Raw genomic sequence first — 23,907 nt, forward strand, 5'->3', positions numbered from 1 at the left:
TATAGCGCCACCTGCTGCTGGTCGGAAATGTCATTTTTTGCCACACCTCACATTTTATAAAACTCCTCCTACAGATTTAATGCTACAAGCTTCAAACTTAGCCAGGTTACTCTTAAGACATGGGGGCAAATATTCATGGAGAAACTTTTCCAAACTCTGAACAATTCGGGCGTGGTCAGGCGGTGAAAAACGTGTGATGGTGTTTGTGATTTGAAAGCCTTATCATCATCACAACGTCATGAAACTTGGCACACACGTCCATCCTGAACACCTCGTACGTATGTGAAGGGTATCGTGTGTGGGCGGAGCAAAGTGGCTCAGTGGCGCCCCCTAGGGTACTTAAAAATGGTCCACACATTGGGGTTAGTTTTGCGTGGGACGACGAAATTCGGTACACTCATTCATCATGCCCAGACGCACAAAAAAGTCTCATGCCGCCATGGTCCCACGTCCACAGGAAGTCAGCCATTTTGGATGGAAAGTGCGTTTTCGTGCCATTTTTGACCGATTCTACACCTTGTATAAGATCGAACTTGTCCTACAGATTTAATGCTACAGACTTCAAACTTGGCCAGGCTACTCTTAAGACATGGGGGGAAAAATTCATGGAGAAACTTTTTCAAACCTCAAAGGGCGTGGGCGTGGCGACGCCTCAAAGTTCTATGACTCGCCATCACTCGCCACAACAAATTAAGTTGCTTATAACTCCCACATACATTATCCAATCTGTCCCAAACTTCATACGGTGAATGCTGGACCCAGCCTGAACGCGTACATATTATCATAGTGACATCCACCCATAGCGCCACCTGCTGGTGGTTGGAAACATCTTTTTTTTTCACACCTCGCATTTGATCAAACTCCTCCTACATATTTAATGGTAAAATCTTCAAACTTGGCCAGGTTACTCTTAAGCTAGGGGGGAAGAAAACTCTTGAGAAGCTTTTCCAAACTCTGAACGGTGTGGGCGTGGCCAGGCGGTGACAATCGTGTGATGGCGATTGTGATTTGAAAGCCTTATCATCATCGCAACTTAATGAAACTTGGCACACACGTCCACCCTGATGACCTCGTTCGTATGTGAAGGGTATCGTGTGTGGGCTGAGCAAAATGGCTCAGTGGCGCCCCCTAGAAATTTTCAAAAACCCCTCCGCATTGGAGTTATTATGTGCTCGTACGTACGCAGAGGGTATCGTGTGTGTGGGCAGAGCTGCGGCTCCAGCGTCCAGCGCATGCCCCAACGTGCGCATATCCCAACGTACGCACACCTCGGTCCCGCTCACAGCTGCTTGCAGCTTTCTAGTTTTTATTTTTATTTTTCTCCATTATTCTTATTCTTTGCAAAAGGTATGCGAAAACTCAGGAAATTTTGCGAGCGCCACCTGCCAGTCGACGACATGAAAGAATCTAAACTTTATATTTTTGGGAGTTGCTCATTGACTCTGTAGCGCCCCCTACAATGCTTAAAAATGGTGCCCGCAATTGGGTTAGTGTCGCGTAGGACAATGAAATTCGGTACACTCATTCATCATGCCCAGACGCACAAAAAAGTCTCTTGCCGCCATGGTCCCACGCCTACAGCATGGCGGCCATTTTGAATGGAAAGTGCGTTTTCGTGCCATTTTTGACCGATTCCACGCCTTGCTTAAGATCGAACTTGTCCTACAGATTTAATGCTACAGACTTCAAACTTGGCCAGGTTACTCTTAAGACATGGGGGGATAAAATCATGGAGAAACTTTTTCAAAACTTAAAGGGCGTGGCCGTGGCAACGCCTCAAAGTTCGATGACTCGCCATCACTCGCCACAAAAAATGAAGTCGCTTATAACTCCCACATACATTATCCAATCTGTCCCAAACTTCATACGGTGAATGCTGGACCCAGCCTGAATGTGTATATATAAAATAGAGACATCCACCTACAGCGCCACCTGCTGGGGGTTGGAAATTTCTTTTTTTTTTTCACACCTCGCATTTGATCAAACTCCTCCTACAGATTTCATGCTACAAGCTTCAAACTTGGCCAGGTTACTCTTAAGACATGGGGGGAAAAAATCATTGGCCAACTTTTTCAAACCTCAAAGGGCGTGGCCGTGGCGATGCCTCAAATTTATGACTCGCCATAAAAAATTAAGTCGCTTATAACTCCCACAAACATTATCCAATCTGTCCCAAACTTCATACGGTGAATGCTGGACCCAGCCTGAATGTGTACATATAAAATAGAGACATCCACCTACAGCGCCACCTGCTGATGGTTGGAAATTTCTTTTTTTTTTTCACACCTCGCATTTGATCAAACTCCTCCTACAGATTTCATGCTACAAGCTTCAAACTTGGCCAGGTTACTCTTAAGACATGGGGGGAAAAAAACATTGGCCAACTTTTTCAAACCTCAAAGGGCGTGGGCGTGGCGACGCCTCAAATTTATGACTCGCCATAAAAAATTAAGTCGCTTATAACTCCCACATACATTATCCAATCTGTCCCAAACTTCATACGGTGAATGCTGGACCCAGCCTGAACGTGCACATATAAAAAAAGTGATATCCACCTACAGCGCCACCTAATGGTGGTTGGAAACTTCATTTTTTTCCACACCTCTTATTTGATCAAACTCCTCCTACATATTTCATGCTAAAATCTTCAAACTTGGCCAGGTTACTCTTGGACATGGGGGCAAAACTTCATGGAGAAACTTTTCCAAACTCTGAACGGTGTGGGCGTGGCCAGAGGTGAAAATCGTGTGATGGCGTTTGTGATTTGAAAGCCTTATCATCATCGCAAAGTCATGAAACTTGGTACACACGTCCACCCTGACGACCTCGTACGTATGTAAAGGGTATTGTGTGTGGGCGGAGCAAAATGGCTCAGTGGCGCCCCCTAGAAATTTTCAAAAACCCCTATGCATTGGGGTTATTGTGTGCTCGTACGTACGCAATGGGAAATGTGCGTGTGGGCAGAGCTGCGCGACTACGGCGTCCAGCGCATGCTCAACGTGCGCACATCCCAACGTACGCTCACAGCTGCTTGCAGCTTTCTAGTTTTTTTTTTTTTCTCCTCCGTTATTCTTATTCTTTGCAAAAGGTATGCGAAAACTCTTGAAATTTTGCGAGCGCCACCTGCCAGTCGACGACATGAAAGAATCTAAACTTTATATTTTTGGGAGTCGCTCAATGACTCTGTAGCGCCCCCTACGATGCTTAAAAATGGTGCCCGCAAGGGGGTTAGTTTCGCGTGGGACAACGAAATTCGGTACACTCATTCATCATGCCCAGACGCACAAAAAAGTCTCAGGCCGCCAATGTGCCACGTCCACAGGAAGGCGGCCATTTTGGATAGAAAGTGCGTTTTAGTGCCATTTTTGACCGATTCCACGCCTTGCATAAGATCGAACTTGTCCTACAGATTTAATGCTACAGACTTCAAACTTGGCCAGGTTACTCTTAAGACATGGGGGGGGGGGGGGGGGAATTCATGGAGAAACTTTTTCAAAACTTAAAGGGCGTGGGCGTGGCAACTCCTCAAAGTTCGATGACTCGCCATCACTCGCCACAAAAAAATTAAGTCGCTTATAACTCCCATATACATTATCCAATCTGTCCCAAACTTCAAACGGTGAATGCTTGACCCAGCCTGAACGCGTACATATTATCATAACGACATCCACCTATAGCGCCACCTGCTGGGGGTTGGAAACATCTCTTTTTTTCCACATCTCGCATTTGATCGAACCCGTCCTACAGATTTAATGCTACAAGCTTCAAACTTAGCCAGGTTACTCTTAAGACCAGGGGCGGCTCCTCCATAGGGGCGATTTGTGCGAAGCACTACCAAACACGGAGGTTTTTTTTTTTTTTTCATCTAGTTGCTAAAGCGGGACTGATCTGCTGTAGGCAAACTGGTTGTATATGTCATTGTCCAATCAAATTAAGGTTTCGCCTGGTGTTGTCACGCCCATTTTGTGCGATTTCTGTCAGGGTCGAATTTGCACACGGAAGTTCCCATTGACTTGAATGGGACCTCAGTTTTTTTCAAAAATCCGGCTCCCAATGCATTTTCTATGAGGGTTTATGTGCTCGCACAAATGACGCACAACGTGCTTTCGTCAGTTGTCACATGTCTCTTGCTCGCACAAACGACGTACTTTCGTCATATTGCACATGTTGCACTTGAACTAGCATTCTACGGAGAACAAGATGGCGAGTGTCGAGTGTAACAAAGTAGTTTCTCTGAAAGAAGTACCTTTTAGTCGTCGAACTAATGCGGAGAAGGAAGCAATAAAACAGCTAGGACCCCCGAGACCCGATTTAAACATTAAGCAAGTGTCTACGAAAGGGGATAAGGCCTACACACGATCGTTTAACAAGAACTGGTACCAAAGAAAAACCTGGCTAGCCGGCTGTGATGTAGCCAATGCTCTTTTTTGCTTCCCGTGCCTTCTATTCCACCCCGAAAACAACACAGCAGACGGTACAGCGTGGACAATAAAAGGAATAACGGACATGTAACATCTTTCTGAGAAGGTTAAGAAGCACGAGAAGGCAAAGAACCATATGGACAGCTGTCTGAAATTTTCAACATTAGGAAGAGTGAACATCGCCACTCAGCTGGATGAGGGGTATCGGCTATCAGTCCTTCGTCACAACGATGAGTTGAGCAAGAACCGACTCATACTCACTCGGCTCATCCAGTGTGTGAAGTTTTGCGGGATTTTCAAGTTAGCCTTGCGAGGCAAAGAAGAAACTGAGGGTTCCACCAACCCTGGTATTTTTCGAGGTCTTGTGGATTTTGTGGTACAATTGGACGAGGTGTTTGATGAGCACCTGAAAACGGCAAGTGTCTTTAAGGGCACATCAAAGACAATTCAGAACGAACTGCTGGGGTGTATGCTGAGTGTGGCGAGGGAACAGATTGTAGAGGAGGTGAAGGCAGCTAAGTTTGTAGCCATCCAAGCTGACGAAACCACTGATGTGAGCACGCAGACTCAGCTGGTTCTTGTACTCAGATACATCGACGGCAAGTATGCAGTGCATGAACGCTTTTTTGAGTTTCTCCCCCTAACCGAGTCAACGGCGACCTCGATTGCGACTGTAATCTTGGAGCGACTGAACAGTCTGTTTTCCGACGACGAGAGAGAGAAACTCATCGCTCAAGCGTATGATGGTGCCAGTGTAATGAGGGGAGAGAAGGCTGGTGTGCAGCAAAAGGTGCGTGAACTCTTCAAAAATGCACAATATGTGCATTGTTACGCACACCAATTGAACCTGATCATGCAGCAAGCCACATCCCACATCAGCAAAGTGAAGATTTTCTTCTCTGAGCTGAGTGGGATCTGCAGTTTTTTTTCCCGTTCACCTAAGCGGACCAGCATTCTCGATCAGGTCGTCGCTCGAAGACTGCCAAGGGCTTCAGCCACAAGATGGAATTTCAACAACAGGATCGTCAGCACTGTCAGTGAGAATCGAGCCGACTTCATTGAATGTTTCAAAACCATCAAAACATTCGGTTCTTTTGACCTACCCACAGTGAGAGAGGCGTCTGGGTTCATCAGAATGCTGCAAGATGAAGACTTCGTTTTTTTCTTGAGTATTTTTCACAACATCATGCCCCATGTGGATATCCTGTACCAGCAACTCTAGCAGAAGGACATTGATGCAGTACTCATCCAGCGGGCCCTCCAGAGGTTCACAAGCAGTGTGCAGGCCATAAGGTAAGATTATAAGAATTAATTTATTAATTTAAATGTAGGCTACTTACACCAATAATGATTAATTAAATGTAGCCTGTGTGGTGTAGTATGTTTGTTGAAATTATTATACTAGCTTAAAATCCTTGCTGGGCAGTGGGCACACAAAACTAAAGAGAAGTTGTGAACTAAAGAGTTCTGTGTGTGTTTTATGTTGTTAAAAGGATATTATAGTAAAATCATGGTGTTTCAAGTGGATAAACAGCCTGTAGCATGTAGAGTACACAACAGCAAATGGCCCAACTAACAAAACATATTGTATATTTTCTTGCATTCAGGGACTCCTCCTCACATCAGGAGGCCCAGGGAGAACCAGCTGCCAAACGATCAAGGACGGCGTTAGGAGAGGAAGAAAAGCAGAGGATGGCCAAAGAGATCTGTGACACCATCTTGGTTCACTGCAAGGAGCGGTTTTCCTAGTTAGTTAGTGCCACCTTACTACAAGGAGATCTGTTTGTAAGGCACTGCAATTCATTTCCAACCGAAGCTCTACACGCCACTGTAAAGGCATACCCCATGCTGGATCAAGCAAAGCTGCACACAGAGCTCTCCCCCATCTACGAAAACCCCGAATTTAGGTGATGCTGTGGTGCACTGGCACTTTACCAGCTGCTCATGTCCTACAACCTCCAGGACACATTCTCAGAGACTGTTGCTCTGTTGAACATTGTCATAACCACACCCATGACCACATCTGAAGCAGAGAGATGCTTCTCAACTTTGAAGAGAGTCAAGACCTTCCTGCGCAACTCAATGGGCCAGGAACGTCTTAACGCCCTGGCCATGCTTTCAATGGAAAGGAAACTTGTCCTTAGCATGCCCGATTTCAATGAGAGAGTTATTGACAGCTTTGCTGCATTAAAAGAGAGACGCAGCAAATTCCAGTACAAGTGATTCTCTCTCTCTCTCTCTTTATAGGCACAAACAAGTAAGGAAAATGGTCTTGCTTCCTAGACAAATATACCTCAGTCCTATGGACTTTTATGGTACTTATGGACATAACGGGGGGAAATTGCACTGCCTAAAAAAAATGTCAGGAGCCGCCACTGCTTAAGACATGGGGGCAAAAATTCATGGAGAAACTTTTCCAAACTCTGAACAGTTCGGGCGTGGCCAGGCGGTGAAAATCGTGTGATGGTGTTTGTGATTTGAAAGCCTTATCATCATCACAACGTCATGAAACTTGGCACACACATCCATCCTGAACACCTCGTACGTATGTGAAGGGTATCGTGTGTGGGCGGAGCAAAGTGGCTCAGTGGCGCCCCCTAGGGTACTTAAAAATGGTCCACACATTGGGGTTAGTTTTGCGTGGGACGACGAAATTCGGTACACTCATTCATCATGCCCAGACGCACAAAAAAGTCTCATGCCGCCATGGTCCCACGTCCACAGGAAGGTGGCCATTTTTGATGGAAAGTGCGTTTTCGTGCAGTTTTTAGCCGATTCCATGCCTTGCATAAGATCGAACTTGTCCTACAGATTTCATGCTACAGACTTCAAACTTGGCCAGGTTACTCTTAAGACATGGGGGGAAACAATCATGGAGAAACTTTTTCAAACCTCAAAGGGCGTGGCCGTGGCGACGCCTCAAAGTTATGACTCGTCATGAAGTATTAAGTCGCTTATAACTTCCACACACATTATCCAATCTGTCCCAAACTTAATACGGTGAATGCTGGACCCAGCCTGAACGCGCACATACAAAATAGTGACATCCACCTACAGCGCCACCTAATGGTGGTCGGAAACATCTTCTTTTTTTTCACACCTCGCTCTTGATCAAACTCCTCTTACATATTTCATGCTAAAATCTTCAAACTTAGCCAGGTTACTCTTAAGCAAGGGGGGAATAAAAATCTTGAGAAACTTTTCCAAACTCTGAACGGTGTGGGCGTGTTCAGGCAGTGAAAATCGTGTGATGGCGTTATTGATTTGAAAGCCTTATCATCATCGCAAAGTCATGAAACTTGGTACACACGTCCGCCTTTTCGACCTCGTACGTATGTAAAGAGTCTTGTGTGTGGGCGGTGCTAAATGGCTCAGTGGCGCCCCCTAGAAATTTTCATAAAACCCTTCCACATTGGGGTTTTTATGTGCTCGTACGTACGCAGAGGATGTCGTGCGTGTGGGTAGAGCTGCAGTCCCAGCGTCCAGCGCATGCCCCAACGTACGCACACCCCAACGTACGCACACCTCGGTCCCGCTCACAGCTGCTTGCAGCTTTCTAGTTTTTTTTTTAATACATTTAGGAGGTATATCCAATGGATATCCAAATGGGGTAGAATTACTGATGATGGGATGATAGGAAGAGGGAGGGTTGTGTGCACTAAATGGTTGTCTGCTGCGGGGCTATAGGCAAACTAGGCTACAGTGTATCTATGTTTACATGTTTCCTTGTTTAGCATATATTGTATGTTTTTTGTGTGTTCCCTCTGTGGTACCTAAGTCGTGTCTAAGTCTTGTTTGTTCATTGTAAATCACACCTTCTCATGCCCACGCAAAATTTCTCTCCTGAAGAGACAATAAAGGCGAATCTTATCTTATCTTAACTTTGGTCTTGGTAGTGTTAAGGAACAGAGAGTTCTTTTTGGTCCAGCCATTGATGGGCTACACAAGGTCCCTGTACTCCTTCTCCTGTCCACCACGCACACATGCCACAACAGCTGTATCATCAGAATACTTCTGTATGTGGCAGGACTCTGAGTTGTACCTGAAGTCCGATGTGTACAGGGTGAAAAGAAAAGGAGCCAAAACAGTACCCTGCACAGCTCCAGTACTGCATTCCAGTGATAAGCCAAAATGTACGTTTTTTTAAACTGCTCATCACTAAACAGGGACAAAGATAGCATCTGCCACTTGCTATCAAAGCATTTAGCCATCAAGGAGACAAATTTTTTTTCTGAAACTGGTGAAAACAAAAATGGAGCAAAGAATTAACATCAAATATCCATCTGCTGTAGTAGCTCTATCAGCCACCATTGCAAACAGACAATTTTCTGCTATCACGTTAGCCATATCATCTTTATAACATCTTAAATCGAGTGATCTTTTTCTTTCCGTTTTAGCCTGGTTCACAGCCATTAAAATACGAGTACAGTAACAAAAACAGATAAATGATGAGAACATTCACCTGAGCGTCCCAGTATGGCATGTCCACAAGCTAGCATGCAGAATGCCAAGGTCCTGAAAACAGTTCATCTGAATAAAATGCACCTAAATATTATTTATTATGCGGTCTTACTACTGCTGTAACATATCAAAATAACTGCTGTAAGAAATATCTTCACAGTACAGTTATACAGGCCCTTTAAGTCCACACTGCTGGTTTTTTTAATTATTTATTTGCTTACTTGTCACACCTGCGACTGCTATCTATAGTGAGTTATAGACTCATTTGGTAATTTATCTGCCAAATGAATCTGTTTTTTTTTCAAACAGTTTAAAAGGAGATGTGATTCAACTTCTGTTTTGACAACTTTTGAGCTAAGCTGCCTCTCCGGGTGGAACAAAAATTGAAAAAAAAAACATTCAGAACTCAAATGCCAATCTAATTAACCTATAAAAGCAACAACCTAAAAAGAGACTAAACATGTTTTAAAAAAAAGCGATGTCGGGATATTTTCCCCAAAGTATAGACATAGAAACCCCCTCTTTTGACTCATGTGGCTCAGTTTGATTCCATACAAACTCCATTTCCTTCCCTATAGGATGCTTTATCTTGCAAGGTTTTTGTGTAGCATATGGTCAACAAGGCCATTTTTCATTTGGCATCAGTGAGCAGCGACAGGGCATATGGGATTATAGTAGTCCTGTGAAATAATCTACAGAGCAGTGCCACAGTAATGAGAACATAAATCATGGCCAGAGCTGCATGTCTACATACCATTCCGCAAGGGGCTGCTTCATGAATGTCATGCATTAAACTAACAAAATCACAAATGTTCAGTTAAAAAAAAAAAAAAAGGCACTGGCACAAAATTACACGGAAAAAAAAGATCTAATTCATAGAGCAAATATCTGACTTATTGTTGGGTTTGTTAAATTAACAGTTTAATATGGTGATGTTCCTATTTCCTCCCTATGTCCTCAGTTTACACTTCCTCTGTCCTTTTATTCTGTAACACATGTGACATATAGTGTAATACTAGAGGTACGATAACATCCTACATACACACCTATCCAGCAGTTGCATCATCTCCTCATACTTCTGGATGACCCTGACTCCATCCACAGACTCCAGGCATCTTCAAAGAAGAGGAAAGTTTACAATTTGTGTAAAGTTTATGTGCAACATTCCGACACTTTATTTCTATTCGGCTTTTAAAGCCCCTCACAGAGTGATTTTGTTTACACTGAGATCAGTGTTTGACCACATCAACTTAAAATTTGAATCTGCTTTTCTGCAAGCGAGACTCACGGGTGGGAGAGTTGCCTGAATTTGGAGAAGGGGGCTTGGATGCGTTGCTGTAGCTCCTGGGCCCATCTCAGTCCTCCGGCTACTGATGGCATATTCTTATTCACTGGGGCTGAGCCTCAAGAAGTCAAACACATGCATCATTAGATAAAATTACACAGATAAAGTACTATGCCAACTTTGGTCACCACAGGGCAAATAACATAAAATATGAAAACACACCCCCTTCAGCAAGCATACATAACAAGTTTAGCCTGTCCTCAAAAGTTTATAGACTGTCAACATAAATTTCAAGAATTTAAAAGGGGATTGTAGTAACATGTAACACAGTTTGGGCATCCTACTATTATACTTAAACATTCCAATTTTGGCATATATCCCAACTTGACATAATGACAAACTTTCTGTCCTTTATTCACCTAATACTACCTTAAAAATCTTAAAAGGCAAGTTCGTTTTTTTTAAACCTGGACCTTATTTCTGGCCTAAAATACGTTAATCTACTCACCGATAACAGTTTGGTGAAAGTCGGCGTCCTTCGGAAGATATTTAGATCACTCGAGATCTGCGTATATCCATATAACGGGAGAGAACAGGGCAGAGACAATACAGCCTCTAAATAAGCAGTGCTGCAGCGATCATCCCAGTAGACGCGTGTGTAGAAAGCTTCCTATAAGCCCCCTCAGATAGCCCCAGATAACAACAACACGGCAGCTCTGAGCTAACAGTGCAATCGTACACGTTCATTCATTCATTGGTCTTAAAGTATTGGTGAAATAAAGACAGATAATGCCTTATCTAGAGGCTGTTTTGTCTATGCCCTGTTCTCTCCAGTATTATTTTATTTTATTCATTTTATTACCATAACAAAAAAACTGTGCATCTTACACCCTTCCTTTTTTTTTACATTACTTATATATTTTTTATATTTTTATATTCGCACTCTCTGTGCACTGTTTTTGGTGGGTTTAAATTTCGTTGTACCAGGTACAATGACAATAAAGGCATTCTGATTCTGATTCTGATTATACAGATATACGCGGATCTCAAGTGATCTAAATATCTTCCTAAGGACGCCGACTTTCACCAAACTGTTATCGGTGAGTAGATGAACGTATTTTATGCCAGAAATAAGGTCCGGGTTTAAAAAAAATAACTTCTCCTTTAAGGATCAGTATAAGTTCGGATGTATTTTTGGGTTGTCTTGTCAAAGCTATGCACATATTTCCAATGATATTCCAGTCAGGGGCTGTGAGGGCCACTGAAAATACTTCATCTGATGTTTGTTGAATCACTGTAACTCATTCTAATTTGAAGGCTTTTAGATCAGTGTCCTGTTCACCACCTCGTCTCACATTCAGTCTATACTGAGTGCAAGACATTTACAATTAGTGGTTAGACTTTTAGTTGCGTTTCATTTGCCGCAAAATGCAGCATAAACTAAAAACGTGAAAATAGAATATCTGCCAGGTCACAACAAACTAGCAGGTACACGGCCATCTGCAGGGAGTCGTGTGCGCTCCCTGATGACATTTACGTCATGCTGCTCCAGCCGGACTCTTTTCTACTTACTTAAGTATAAGACTCCTGGAAGAAGAAGCCCTGTTTGTTGAGTCTGGGTGCAGTTATAACATCATAGATCAAGGTTATCTGAACAGTTTTCATGACTTATGTGTACATCTTTTTCAAGTGGTTCATCTAAACAGACCATTGGTCAGAAGGAAGCTACTTAAGATCAGATTTTATTGTCATGCATACACATGAAATTTGTCCTCCGGTTTTAACCCATCCAGGTCGGCACCTGTTGACACACTCATGCACATGCACAGGGTCACACACTCAGACAGATGCCATACACTGGAGCGGTGGGCAGCCGTTCACAGCGCCCGGGGAGCATGGGGGTAAGGTGCCTTGCTCAAGGGCACCTCGGCCATGACAAGGAGGTGGACTGACGCCCCTCCAGCTGTCAGTTCCACCAACCTTTTTTGCGTGGTGAGAGTGGAAATCGAACCGCTAACGACACAGCCACTTTTGGATTAACAACTTTCTATATGATAATGGAGTGATAATGCGTGTAAAAGTCTAATCCTGTGACTAAATCTAATATATTGAAGCACATGTAGGTGGACTGTTTGTGTGTGTGTGTGTGTGTGTGTGTGGGGGGGGGGGGCTTTAAAGTCAGCAGATTTGTAAAGATCTTACTCTTTTTAATTACTAAGTTATAAAATTGAGACTGTTCACAGTTTAATCCTTCTAACCACTTTCAATGTCCTTCAGGCATTTTAATGGATCTCACTGTTCACTGAGCTTAAACTTATTTCCTTAAGTATTTTCCAAAGTATTTTCTGACAGGAAAGCAGGCAGAAAGTGGTGCAGCAACCCCCCCGCCCCCCCCCCACACACACACACACATTGTTCTGACACTCACCCAGCTCCTTGACAGCCTGCATGTGTTTGTTGTAGAGAAGTTTGCAGCAGTCTAGGTCTTTGTCAAACATGGATAAAAGCAAAGGGTATCTACCCAGGGCGTCTACAGCAACTAATGGACGCTCCAACAGGCTGCCAAACATTTCTAGAATCTGCAAACATCAGAGAGGTCAAAGGGCTTAATATCTTCATGTGAATGTGTGTGTGTTTGTGAGAAGAAGCGATTATGTTACCAGACCTTGAAGGTGTGCTCCAGTCCTGAGGCATCATCAAAAGTCTGAAAGAATACAGCTCCCAGCCGCCGGTCTGTGTCATCCACCTTCAGTTTGAACTCCCTCACATCCTCTTCAAACTCCTGCAGGGCAGATATCTCAGCAAGGCCGACAGCCAAAAAACACCACACAGTTTTGCTAGCTGACACAAAGTCAGCGCAGCATATTCCTTTTCACATCTCACTGACTCAAAGCTTCTCAGCCAACAACACTGACTGTTTCTTACAAGTGAAGTAAATTGCTTTTTCAGCTGTAACTTAGAAACATCTTGGCTAAGCTGCTACATGGCATTCAAAAAAATCTGTTGTGAGAGAAAAACAATTTGCTCCACAAAAGAAGTGACCAGGCAGCTTTGGGGTTTGCCAGCCTTTTTGAAAATGAGCTGACCTTAAAGTTACTCAAGAAAATGACACCCTATTTTTTTAGCAGGCAAGTGAACAAAACTCATACATACAGAATAATTCTAATAATACTTACGATGTTGCAGATGTCCAAACAGTCATAGGGCTTCTCTATGAAGAATTTATAAGTGTCCATGAACTCTTGGTGAAGAGCCAGGACCTGGTGGCTGAGGGCTCGGCCTTGGATGCCTCCGATCTCCAACTTCTCAAGCTTCAACAGGTCCAAAGTTGTTAACAGGATGTCCTTTAATGAGACAGAAGGTAATCAAGGTCGATTTCAGTATCCAGGAAAAAAAAAGAACCGACTTGTTAGGCATGTTCCATTTACTGTCTGGATCCTGGCATCCTGTGATTTAATGAAAGTATGTCTACGCTCACCTTAATGGTTTTGACTCTGATAATAAATCGATCAAATCCAGAGAAAACCAAGAGTGGGGAAAAGTCCCATGGTCTGACCAAGCTCCCATTCTTCTGGTACTGTCTCAGATTGGCCCTGCGGTCCTCGTAGGTGCTCCTGAAGAGCTGGAGGACCTCCAGGCTCGTCTGCACCCTCAGGAGACTCTCAGATAACTCTCCTCTCAGGACCTCCTCTGGAACGAGATACACCCGGGCCTGGTTGTTGGAAGGCAGTAAAATATAAGTTTAGCTTATCCACACTTACAGTAAATACTTGCTGTAATGACAGCAAGTTTGGTTTAGCTTTCACTAATAATCTCCACTCAATGACATCAATGTTCTTGGCAGAACTACCTGTAGACTGTGGCGATTTGACAAGTTTGCTACCAATCTATGCTAATTTACAAATGATCTGGTCTGACGTTAATCTCAAACAGACTAAAATAACTTGTTTCAATCAATGCCTTTCTTCAACATTTCTATGAAAAAAGCTTTTGCCTAATTTCTTTATATCTAGCTTGCCAGGAGCCAGACTTTCTTGTAATCTTTTAAAGTGATCTTGAGCAGTTGTTGCTCCGGTTTTCTGAAGGCCTTTCAAAGTTTTTCTTTGGACATTGGGTGCTTTTTCACTCATTTTCAGTCATTGTGCCCAACCATTTTCAGAGGAATGAGTTTTTTTTTTGTTGCTGTTTTTAAGTTATTTATCACTACCTTATGGAGACACCTAACTCAAGGGATGAACCAGTGTTGTGTCCACACATAACAGACAACATAGCAAAGAACCAATGTTAATTGTATCTTTAAGCATTTTGTTACTAGCAGGCTGTCACAAAGAAAATAATTCTCATTTGTTCCCATTTCATAAGTTGCATCTATGAAAAATGCTAACGACAACACAGTTTGACAGGAAGAAGATAATATTTTGCGCATCATGGTGATTTCTAAAAAGCTATTAGCTGGAAATATTGTATATCTGGAACAGTATCTGATGTCATGAGAAATAAACTGCAGCAAAGACACAGAACCCAAGAGATGCATCTGGACCTTCAGTTGATCCATTTACTGTTCAATGAGGCCTCACCAGAAATGGTCTCCCTGGAAGAAGCCATTCTTAAGGAAGGTCATCAGGGAGAAAAGACTGACGTATGACAAATGACACAAGAACTGAACTGAAAATCAGTAGAGAAAGGTCTTATGGAGGGATGAATCATCCCCAAGCTTCAACATTATTGAAGCAGTGTGGGATCATCTCTACAAAGAACGGTAGAAAAGGCAGCCGACATCAAAAGAAGGGCTTTGGGATTTAATACAAGAAGCCTGGAGAACTATTCCTGAAGAGTTAAATTCAAGAATGAAAGAGATTTAAACTGTGTTGTAAGCTTCAGGGCGCTGGTAGTAGGATAGTAGGATGCATTGGAGGAAATTGATTTGTGGGCTCCAACAGGTCCACATTCACAACAAACACTTGTTTGAGGAAAGCTCATTTTGTAATATGAATGTAAAAAGTACAATTCAATAGAAATGACTTGATCCTGTAAGAGATGTATCTGCTTTTTATGCAATTCAAAAAGAAAAAAAATTCTCTTTCTAAGATTACAGACACAGCCACAGAGCAAGTAGTTGCTCTTAGTTAATGTCATGTGTCAACCAGCTCCATCCCGGGCTTAGCTGTTTACCTACCTGTTAATGTACCTTATTTGTTACTAGAGAACTCGACTCCAGTGTCTAACAGAGAACACCACAGAACAAGACTTAATGTTTAGAGGTTAGTATTTGGTCTAGTTCTTGACTTGGGATTGAGCTTCATAACCTTTTCGTCACCGTTTCTGACCGCTGCTGACCCTGTGACCCTCGACATCAGGTCACATTTGCTCCTACACTGCCCCTTACTGGTTACCTACATATTGCATCAGCATGGATCTGTGTGCATCAGAATGTGAACAACAAAGGCTGTAAATGCATGATACATGAGGAACATATAACAAACGCGACCTAAGTCATAACTGAAAAGACAATCAGCATTTTAACATGTGTTTACACAAATATGGAGGTTTAACAGCATGTTTCTGTTCACTTTGATTTGACTGAACTGTAAGAAATGAAGGGAAAAGCCCTGAAAAGGCACAGCTGCAGACTTGTGAACTGAATATGTTCAACTTACAGGACATTTAATCGGATTAGTGGTACAAACAGGTCCTCTGATTACATAATTCCACAGTAAACTGCTCTTCTTCACAGCCTCTGTTTCTTCAACGGGTAAGTAAACTATGTCAGCTGTCCTCCTTGTAATGTTTTTAGACTACAGTGTCTCAGTGACTGTGGCATTCAGAGAGCATAGCTTTTGATAGCTGAAAGAAGTCTTGAGCTATTTGAGTGCATCATAGTCTCAGTACACACGGTGAAAAACCTGCTGCTCTATCTGATGAAAAGGATGATGATTGTAAGCCAAATCAGACCTGACCGCTGGGTTTCTGCTAAGAATGCAAGGAGACTTCCATCTGTTTCGTGTGGCATCACTCCTCTAATCTACATTATAGATAAAAACAAAGGAGTTCATCCCCTGTTTCTGTATTTTCACCTTGTACATTTATTACTGTAGTAGATATTTTATGCTTGGAAGAATATTGCTCCAAGGACGATTAATGCAAATATTCCAATCTGACACATAAAACAGGGTGGTTTTCCTGATCATAACACTGGTTGGTCTCTAATCTAAAACGTCAACGAGCACTGCGGTTCTTTGCCATGGGATACAGACCAGCCTAACGAGAATGACTGGTAATTTGTGGATGGCTGTCAATGAAAGCCAGGAGCTCAAATATGCCCCAGGTCTGCCAAGCGGTTTCCTCTGGCCCTGTTGGCTCACAGCTTTTCGCTGGAAGAGGTACAGTACTTATTTTTGACAGACATTCTCCTGCGAACACACACGACAAAAAGGAACTGAACAATGAGAAAGTTGACGGCATGAACAGTGAAAAGCCTCAACGACTGAGCAGACGGAGAAAAAAAAAAACAGATACACCCACAGTCAGAAAAACTTCAGAAAATCCAAGAAACTTAACAGTACCACCCACCCTCTGTGTGGTGACAGCTGATCTCTAGTAAGTGCAACTCAGAAGTGTTGCACTCTGACTGCTCAGCAACAAAGATGATAAAGGAATAGAGACAGAGAAAGCAAACTGCAGTTGACCTGCTGTATGAGGAGGTTACAGGTCTCCTGCAGGAGAACGATGAGGCGTGCTGGGGTGTTGTAGTGTCTGGAGTTGGCCCACACTAAGCACACTGTGTGCATCAAAGGTTTGATTTGACCTTTGACATCGGGAAACTTCACGTTCTCCATGTCCTCAAACAGACGCTGTAAAGGCCTCAGGCAGATGCAAATGTCCTTTGCCTCCTCCAAAGCTGTCAGGTGGAGACAAGATTAAAAAAAGATTTGTCATCATATCATTTCTGGCTTTACACACAAGAAGCTCCAACTCATGAAACAAAGACGCAAGTTTCCAACTTGGGGATTTGATTACCTGCAAGGACATCCCGTTGCATGTTCATAAAAGCTGGGGAGTAGCTGCTCTCCACAGCCTCCAACAACCGCGCCATTTTATTCACTTTTGAAGAGTTTAACTGGGAGTGGATGCACTCCAAATCTGCATATCTTTAAGGGGGAACAAAAATAGAACACAAAAAGGTTTCTGCCACGTCTGTAGAAAAATTCAGGATTAAATTGCTCCAGCTATTTTGTAAGTCCATTATTAAATGTTTGAGTGGAATCTTCCCAAAGCTCTTACAGCTCCAGGGTTTACAATGTCCTCACACTAAAAGGCATGAGCGAGAAAAGTTAGTCACTTCAACTGCCAGAAATAAGATGCTGGGGGTGAAACACACGATAACAAACATGTTCTTTATATTTTGGTTTAGCTTTTTTTTCTTTTTTTTAAATGACACAAAGTTAAATTTATGGTATTATTGTGATTTACAGTAAAAGGGATAAGTCTGATTTATCTTCACCCGCCACCATGACTTAGTGATTTATGTTTGAAATGCAATACAAGTATTTTGCAATGTGAGGGTATTTTTTTGTGGAAATGGAAATCTAAAATGTCTTCTGCAGTTTAAAGCAAATGGGTGACGTAGAAGTTGTTAAGCTGGGGTGCTAATCATTTCCTGTAAGTCAGCCATGAAACAGTTCCATCTGGGGTGAATACTCACCAATAACCCATCTATCAAAGCACTAGCTTCAGCAGTTAATCACGTCTAATTCGATGATGCATAAAATCCCACTCAAGTAAGCACTTTAATTAAAATCACACCAAAGCATTTTGATCGAGATCAATAACAACTTTGGTTTGTTTTGGACTCCGCACTGCAAGACATAAACCATAGCAAGTGTCTAAACCACATTAACACGAAACAAGCAGAATGAACAATCAAGAATGAAGTAAGCTATAAATCATGCAATGAAAATAGCTTTCCTGGGTCATGTTTTAGCTAAATATTAGCCCAACATTTACCCATAAACTGTGAATAAATGATGGAAGAAGCTGCCCCGGTGATGTCACACCTTGATGCCAGTTTAAAGCCTCCAGTTCAGCACTTAGCTGTCATTGTGTTGGTCTTTCATGAGCCAGAAAAGAAAATATTTGGACAAGAGGGAGAAGTTGGACAGCGGGTAGGACAAAACTGTGCTGCTCTGAAGATTGAATTATGAAACTACTTTCAGAAGGACCCACAGCACGCTTGACTGAGGGAGTGAATCTAGCGTATGACACATTAACAGTTGATAGGGAAAATGCACTGACTTAGCATTTCATATAGAAGGGGACTTTTTTTCCGAATGGGACTCTTTTGTAGCCAGAGGACTTTTAAGTATCAGCTGTCAGTGCTACTGCACTCAAAGGCAATGATTCCAAAGCCTTTCTCCCGAAACTGTGTTCTCTGGGAAACTTGAAGATGAATGAGCCCATCATCGCAGCTGAGGTTTTTCATGCCCTTAAGGCTGGCCATGTGGAGATCCAACTCTCATGATTCCTTTGAAAAGTACACTTTGACATCAGTAAAGCAAGACTAAATATTATCTCAAAGCTTGGTGTTATGCTGAGTAATCACTGTGCAAAGATGCACACATCAGACTGTTTTATCTGTTGTAGTTTCCCATTTTCCACATCTGTTCTCCAGATTGTGAATAAAGAGCCTTTCCGTCGCATGATCCTGTATCTGTCTCATCACGGAGATGCGTCCGTAAGGTATGCCAGGTAATCGAATAAAGAACATACTGCTCAGCTGTTCACAGAGATTCCTTTCATTTTTGCAATTCCATAAATCTCACAACCTACATACCTCTGAGTGTAACCGAGTGTTCGATATGCTTCATTCACATACACACTTTTGATAATCCAGTATTCGCTTTATGCTTTCTACGCGTGTAAATATGATTCTGACAACCTTTGTGCAGTGAAAACTTTGAGCGTGGTGCGATTGGCTTTAACTTAGTGATAATTCTGCCACGAAAGCAGATTTAAGCAGAAATATTAAAAAAAAGAGCGCTGAGCCACAAACTGCATTTTTTCATTTGATTGCACAGGTGTTCTGAAACGTGAAAAAAATAACAAGCACCAGCAAAAACTTTTGAGATCCTGCAGGGACATGTGATTTTTCTCACAGTTGTGAGAAACACTGAGACTGTAATTCCCAGAAGCTGCTTTGTCTCCGTATGAGCAGAGGTGCTGACCTGTTCTTCCAGAAGAGCAGCTCAGTGTGGGGGGTGGGGTTTTTGCCTTCCAGCAGAGCCTCAGAGGAGTCTTTCTTGAGGATGGCGCGGATCTGATGGCTCCACTCAATCACTGCCGACTCCAGGGAGTGGATAATGCTCTTATCCAATGTTTCCCCCCTGTGATGTTTCACAAGTAAACCATTTGATGATGTGCAAGTAGGAAAAATTATGCCTTGACATGACGCTTTGTGTTACAGCTTCCTGCTTACTTTTTGTCTGTCTCCAGGGCAGCTTGCTCCACTCTCTCGGAGCCTGCGGGGAGAGGCAGCAGGGTTTTGCCTTGGACGTGGCCTGATACCACAACCACACTGGTCTTGAGGGAGTGGACATGGCGCCTGATGTCCTGAGACACAACCCGTGGCCACTGAGCATGGTTGTTACTGTTGGAGAGCAGTGGAGCTACAACCTGGAGGAGTGAAAGGAAATAAGAGTTTCCTTTGGAGTAAACCTTTAATGTTTGAAATGGTAAACTAAATATTCTGATCTTTTGCTTCAGTAAAATAATAAACAGTATTTTAAATGAACGACTGAAGTACCTAAAATGCAAGTTAAATGTGTTAAATAGTTTAATGTTGTAGGTGGCTACGATAGAGATAAGCTTGTCTATTTATGCCATTGTAAACAGTTCTGTAGGAAAAAAAAATCTACATTATTACCCAATCTTGAGGCCTTTCTTTTTAAAGAAACATAACATTTTGGTTTTCAAGCTAACACTGTCTAGGTTTAAAGCTAGTTTAGCTAATTATATGAAAGGTATGGTTTTAGCTCTTTAGCAACTTTTAGCTCTAGTGATATTTCAAACATTAAACTATTCCTTTACTATTATCACAAATTGATATTTATATTATTGATATTGAACCCATTTAACAATTTGCCAACTATTTTAACATTTGACTTACAGTAGCTGACATTTTGAACCATTGAGTTTTAAAGATTTAAACACGTACACACATGGGCAACATAAAGTTCTGTAAATGATAAAGAAAAAAAACTTTACTTTTGTTAATTTAGCCATTTAGATATGGCTTTTCGGCGGCTGTGAGCATCGCTTACACCCATTTTCGACCACTTTTAGTCATTTCAGTTTTTCTGTACAACTTAGCCATTATTTTATGAACAGTTTCATATTTCCCGCATTTATCTTATCTGTTCATTTAGAGGACATGTTCAACTGTATGTGTCATTTTAAGTCCACCCTTGATTTGTCTGCATACTGAGCAACTCATCTTTCTACGGATCCCCTAAAGGGACATGGAGGGATTTTTTTTTTGCGAGATCTCGCAAAAGTTTTCTTTCTCATGTCAGTGAACCGGAAGTAAAACAGACACAGCGATGTAGGAGCCTACCCATCATCCGTGGGATAAGTTTATTGATTTCTATTTTAGTATTGGCCTAACATACATAAGACATCAAATCCGTTCTTGCACGTAGACATGGCTTTGACAGAAGTGAGAGACATCTGAAAAGATGATGGGTAGGCTCACTGACCTGGGAAAAAATATTTTGCGAGATCTCGCAACAAAAAAAATCCCTCCATGTCCCTTTAGGGGCTCCGTATGTTTCCATGCAGTCTTTGAAGTCACCCTTTGAGGGGAGCTAATGGGTTAATTCGCACCTGTTTTTAATGGACTATATCAGGGATGGGCAACTGGCGGCCCGGGGGCCACATACGGTCCTCGTCCTCACTCAGTACGGCCCGCAAATAGATAAATAATAATTTAATAATTAAAAAAAAAAATGTAATTATACTGTTGACCGATAGAGGGCGCGCCATACGCAAACAATAGCGGGGCCGGGCCACTTTCCGCAACAGCGAATAGGAAAGTCAAGAGCCATGGCCACTATCAGTGGCAAAAAGAGAGAACTTGACCGAGAAAATCGCATTTTTCAGCCAAAATGGGAAGAAGAGTACCTCTTCAGTTTTGTTCTTTGTTATGGAGTTCAAATTCCTTTTTGCACTTTTTTTAAGCAAATGTCTTTGTTGCTTATTAAGGACGTGTTAAAATGCATTTATTTGCAGAAAATAGTTGTATGTTGGTGCAATAAACATACAGATATAAATTCATTTAAAATGTGTTCTTATTGAGAATCATTTGTAGCATCTTTCATATCTAATTATTCGAAGTGCGTTGTCATGTGGCCCTCCAATGATAGTGCTGAAAAAATGTTGGCCCTCTTTATCATGGAAGTTGCCCATCCCTGGACTATATTCAGCAGTTTATTTAATGCCGTGATTCAAGGCTACGGAGTCTTGAAGTAAATACTTTTAAAACTAGAACTCTATAGATTGAGCCAACTAAGTTACTGGCAAAGTGAGAATCATGTCTCACTCCAACACCCACAGACGGACACAGCCTCGCTGTGGATGAGGAAATTTCATCTGGCCATGTCGAGCCCCCCCCTACGTTGAACAATAATTAACGTTCTCTGCTCTGCTGCTTACCTCCTCAACTAGAGCAGAAAACTGGTCCAGCGGAGCGTGTGACAAGTCCCCGTAGACCAAGTTCTCTTTCATGGATTCTGGACTCAGTGTTGCTTTGCATTTTTTCATGAAGTACACTGCTTTGTTTCTGGAGCTGAAGGTGAAGGCGGCAGCGAGCTCCAACAGTCCGCCTGCGGTCACGGACGCCACCAGAGTCCTCCGTTCTGCCTTGTCCAGGAACTCTTGCAGCACCTGTCTGTTGTCCTCACTGCACATGCATTTCTGCCATTTATCCTGTTTCAGTCTGTGAGTTCTCAGCACGTACTCCGCTATGAAATCCAGTCTTTTGTCCTCAGCAGCAGGTGCCTCATCCATGTCTAAAGGACGTTGTGCTGCCTCGGGTCAACCCCGGTGAGTGTACGAACTGATTGTGTCTCGGCCTCCATAGTAACGCTGTGTTTGCAGTAATCAGGCCGTTGCTTAGAAGACACAGCCAATCTGGAGCTGACCGAGGACCAGGACATCCCTCTGTCTGTCTAAATCCTGAATGACAACTATTGTTCTCTGTCAGGCTTTTGTTTGAGTTTTCGGGGAAACTTGTTACCACACTGGGGCCATGACACCTAACACAGTTAGAGTGATAAAAGGCCACTATGTTCAAACTGGCCTATTGTCAGAAGTGACAAAAAGACCCGAGCAGGGGCGATTTTAGGATCTGGTCTTTAGGGGGGCCCAGCCCCCAGTGCTCACAGAGGCACATTATTTCTCACTAATTGAGGCGAACTAGTACATTTATAAATTTTGGAGCCGTATTAGTTTTGCTTTGAGTAGTGTTTTCCCCTATAGCATTCAATTTTGACCTCTTCATTTCAAAAGACTGTGGCTCGCTTGACAGGGATAACAGAGAGCCTGAGACAAATATTGAAGATAACTCAACATTTATTTTGGAAGTAAAGAGTTAAAACAAAAACAAATGCTAGAAAATAAATAAAATGGTCGCTAAAATAACGCATCCTTTAGCAAAAAAAATGTGTTTTTGCATAATATAATATTTTATAAATGTGCTGAGCCAGGGGGTGCCGAGCTATCTCAGCCTCGCCCCTGGACCCGAGGAAACTTTGATTGAGTATACAGGGTATACTCAATGGATTGGATATATTTGTATGCTCCATGTGATATCATGAAAATGATTTAAACCAGGATAAGATTCAAAAGCAGGATAGTATGTAACATGGAAAACACTGCTTGAAAGCCCATGTATATGCATACCACATATGCATATGAGAAAACATGTCACCTGCCCAAAACATGGACATTGAAGGTTTAAATTATATGCATCACAAGTGTGTAAATTGCTTCCTGGTCAAAGATTGACTTCTAAACAAGTTGTGTGTCTCAAATCAAAAGACATTTGAAGTATGGACATTTTAAGACGTGTGCGTGTGGTTACAACTTGACCATTAAATGCGTACAGTTTGAAACTGACACTGAAAATGAAAATGTCATCTTATCATCACTCTCCTAGAACGTTTAGCAAAGTGAGTTTTGGTTTGCTTTTTGGACACTTTTCTCATTCCATCAGTCCAAGGGAGAATTAAAAATAATGTAAGAAAGTACTAACAAATGGAGAGAATTACTTTCTCTGTGTGGCTCCAGGACTGTAAATTTGAGGAAATTTGGAAGAAATGGAAAATGTATATTCTCCCGAGATGCCCAACCTATGTTTAACAAGAAAGAAGCATATTAACATCTTGCTTGTATGTTTTAGTGGGTTTTTTTTGTTTTTTGTTTTTCCCTTTGTGGTTTTATTTTTATATATCACCTCATGTTCTGTTCTAATTATAAAAAAAAATGGATGCAAGGATGTAACCTGTGATAATAGTATGATTGACACGATCCTAAATAAAGACAAAATAAAAAATAAAAAACAGAGATCATGACTCAATCACTTGTTTCCTGAGTGATTGTAAAGAAAAGTAAAAACATTTAGTAAAACATTTACCGCTGATTAATTTGTTTTGGGTATGTTTTACTTGATGTGTTCTGCGCCATATG

The 23,907-nt window shown here is 42.2% G+C and overlaps 1 protein-coding gene across 1 annotated transcript in view; it reads right to left on the reverse strand.

Moving 5' to 3' along the window:
- dnah9 (dynein, axonemal, heavy chain 9) overlaps nt 1–22,227 on the reverse strand; it is a 240,491-nt gene extending 218,264 nt beyond the window's left edge. Inside the window, exons 1-11 of the mRNA XM_075458261.1 lie at nt 21,874–22,227; nt 19,640–19,836; nt 19,389–19,547; nt 17,185–17,315; nt 16,854–17,065; nt 13,646–13,879; nt 13,344–13,511; nt 12,833–12,949; nt 12,596–12,746; nt 10,171–10,285; nt 9,929–9,997 (exon numbers count right to left, since the gene is read on the reverse strand). Coding sequence (XP_075314376.1) covers nt 9,929–9,997; nt 10,171–10,285; nt 12,596–12,746; nt 12,833–12,949; nt 13,344–13,511; nt 13,646–13,879; nt 16,854–17,065; nt 17,185–17,315; nt 19,389–19,547; nt 19,640–19,836; nt 21,874–22,227 — 1,907 coding nt within the window. The remainder of the gene's footprint in view (nt 1–9,928; nt 9,998–10,170; nt 10,286–12,595; nt 12,747–12,832; nt 12,950–13,343; nt 13,512–13,645; nt 13,880–16,853; nt 17,066–17,184; nt 17,316–19,388; nt 19,548–19,639; nt 19,837–21,873) is intronic.
- Nucleotides 22,228–23,907: the final 1,680 nt, after the last annotated feature.

This window comes from Odontesthes bonariensis, chromosome 23, assembly GCF_027942865.1.
Source record: "Odontesthes bonariensis isolate fOdoBon6 chromosome 23, fOdoBon6.hap1, whole genome shotgun sequence".
Lineage (NCBI taxonomy): Eukaryota > Metazoa > Chordata > Actinopteri > Atheriniformes > Atherinopsidae > Odontesthes > Odontesthes bonariensis.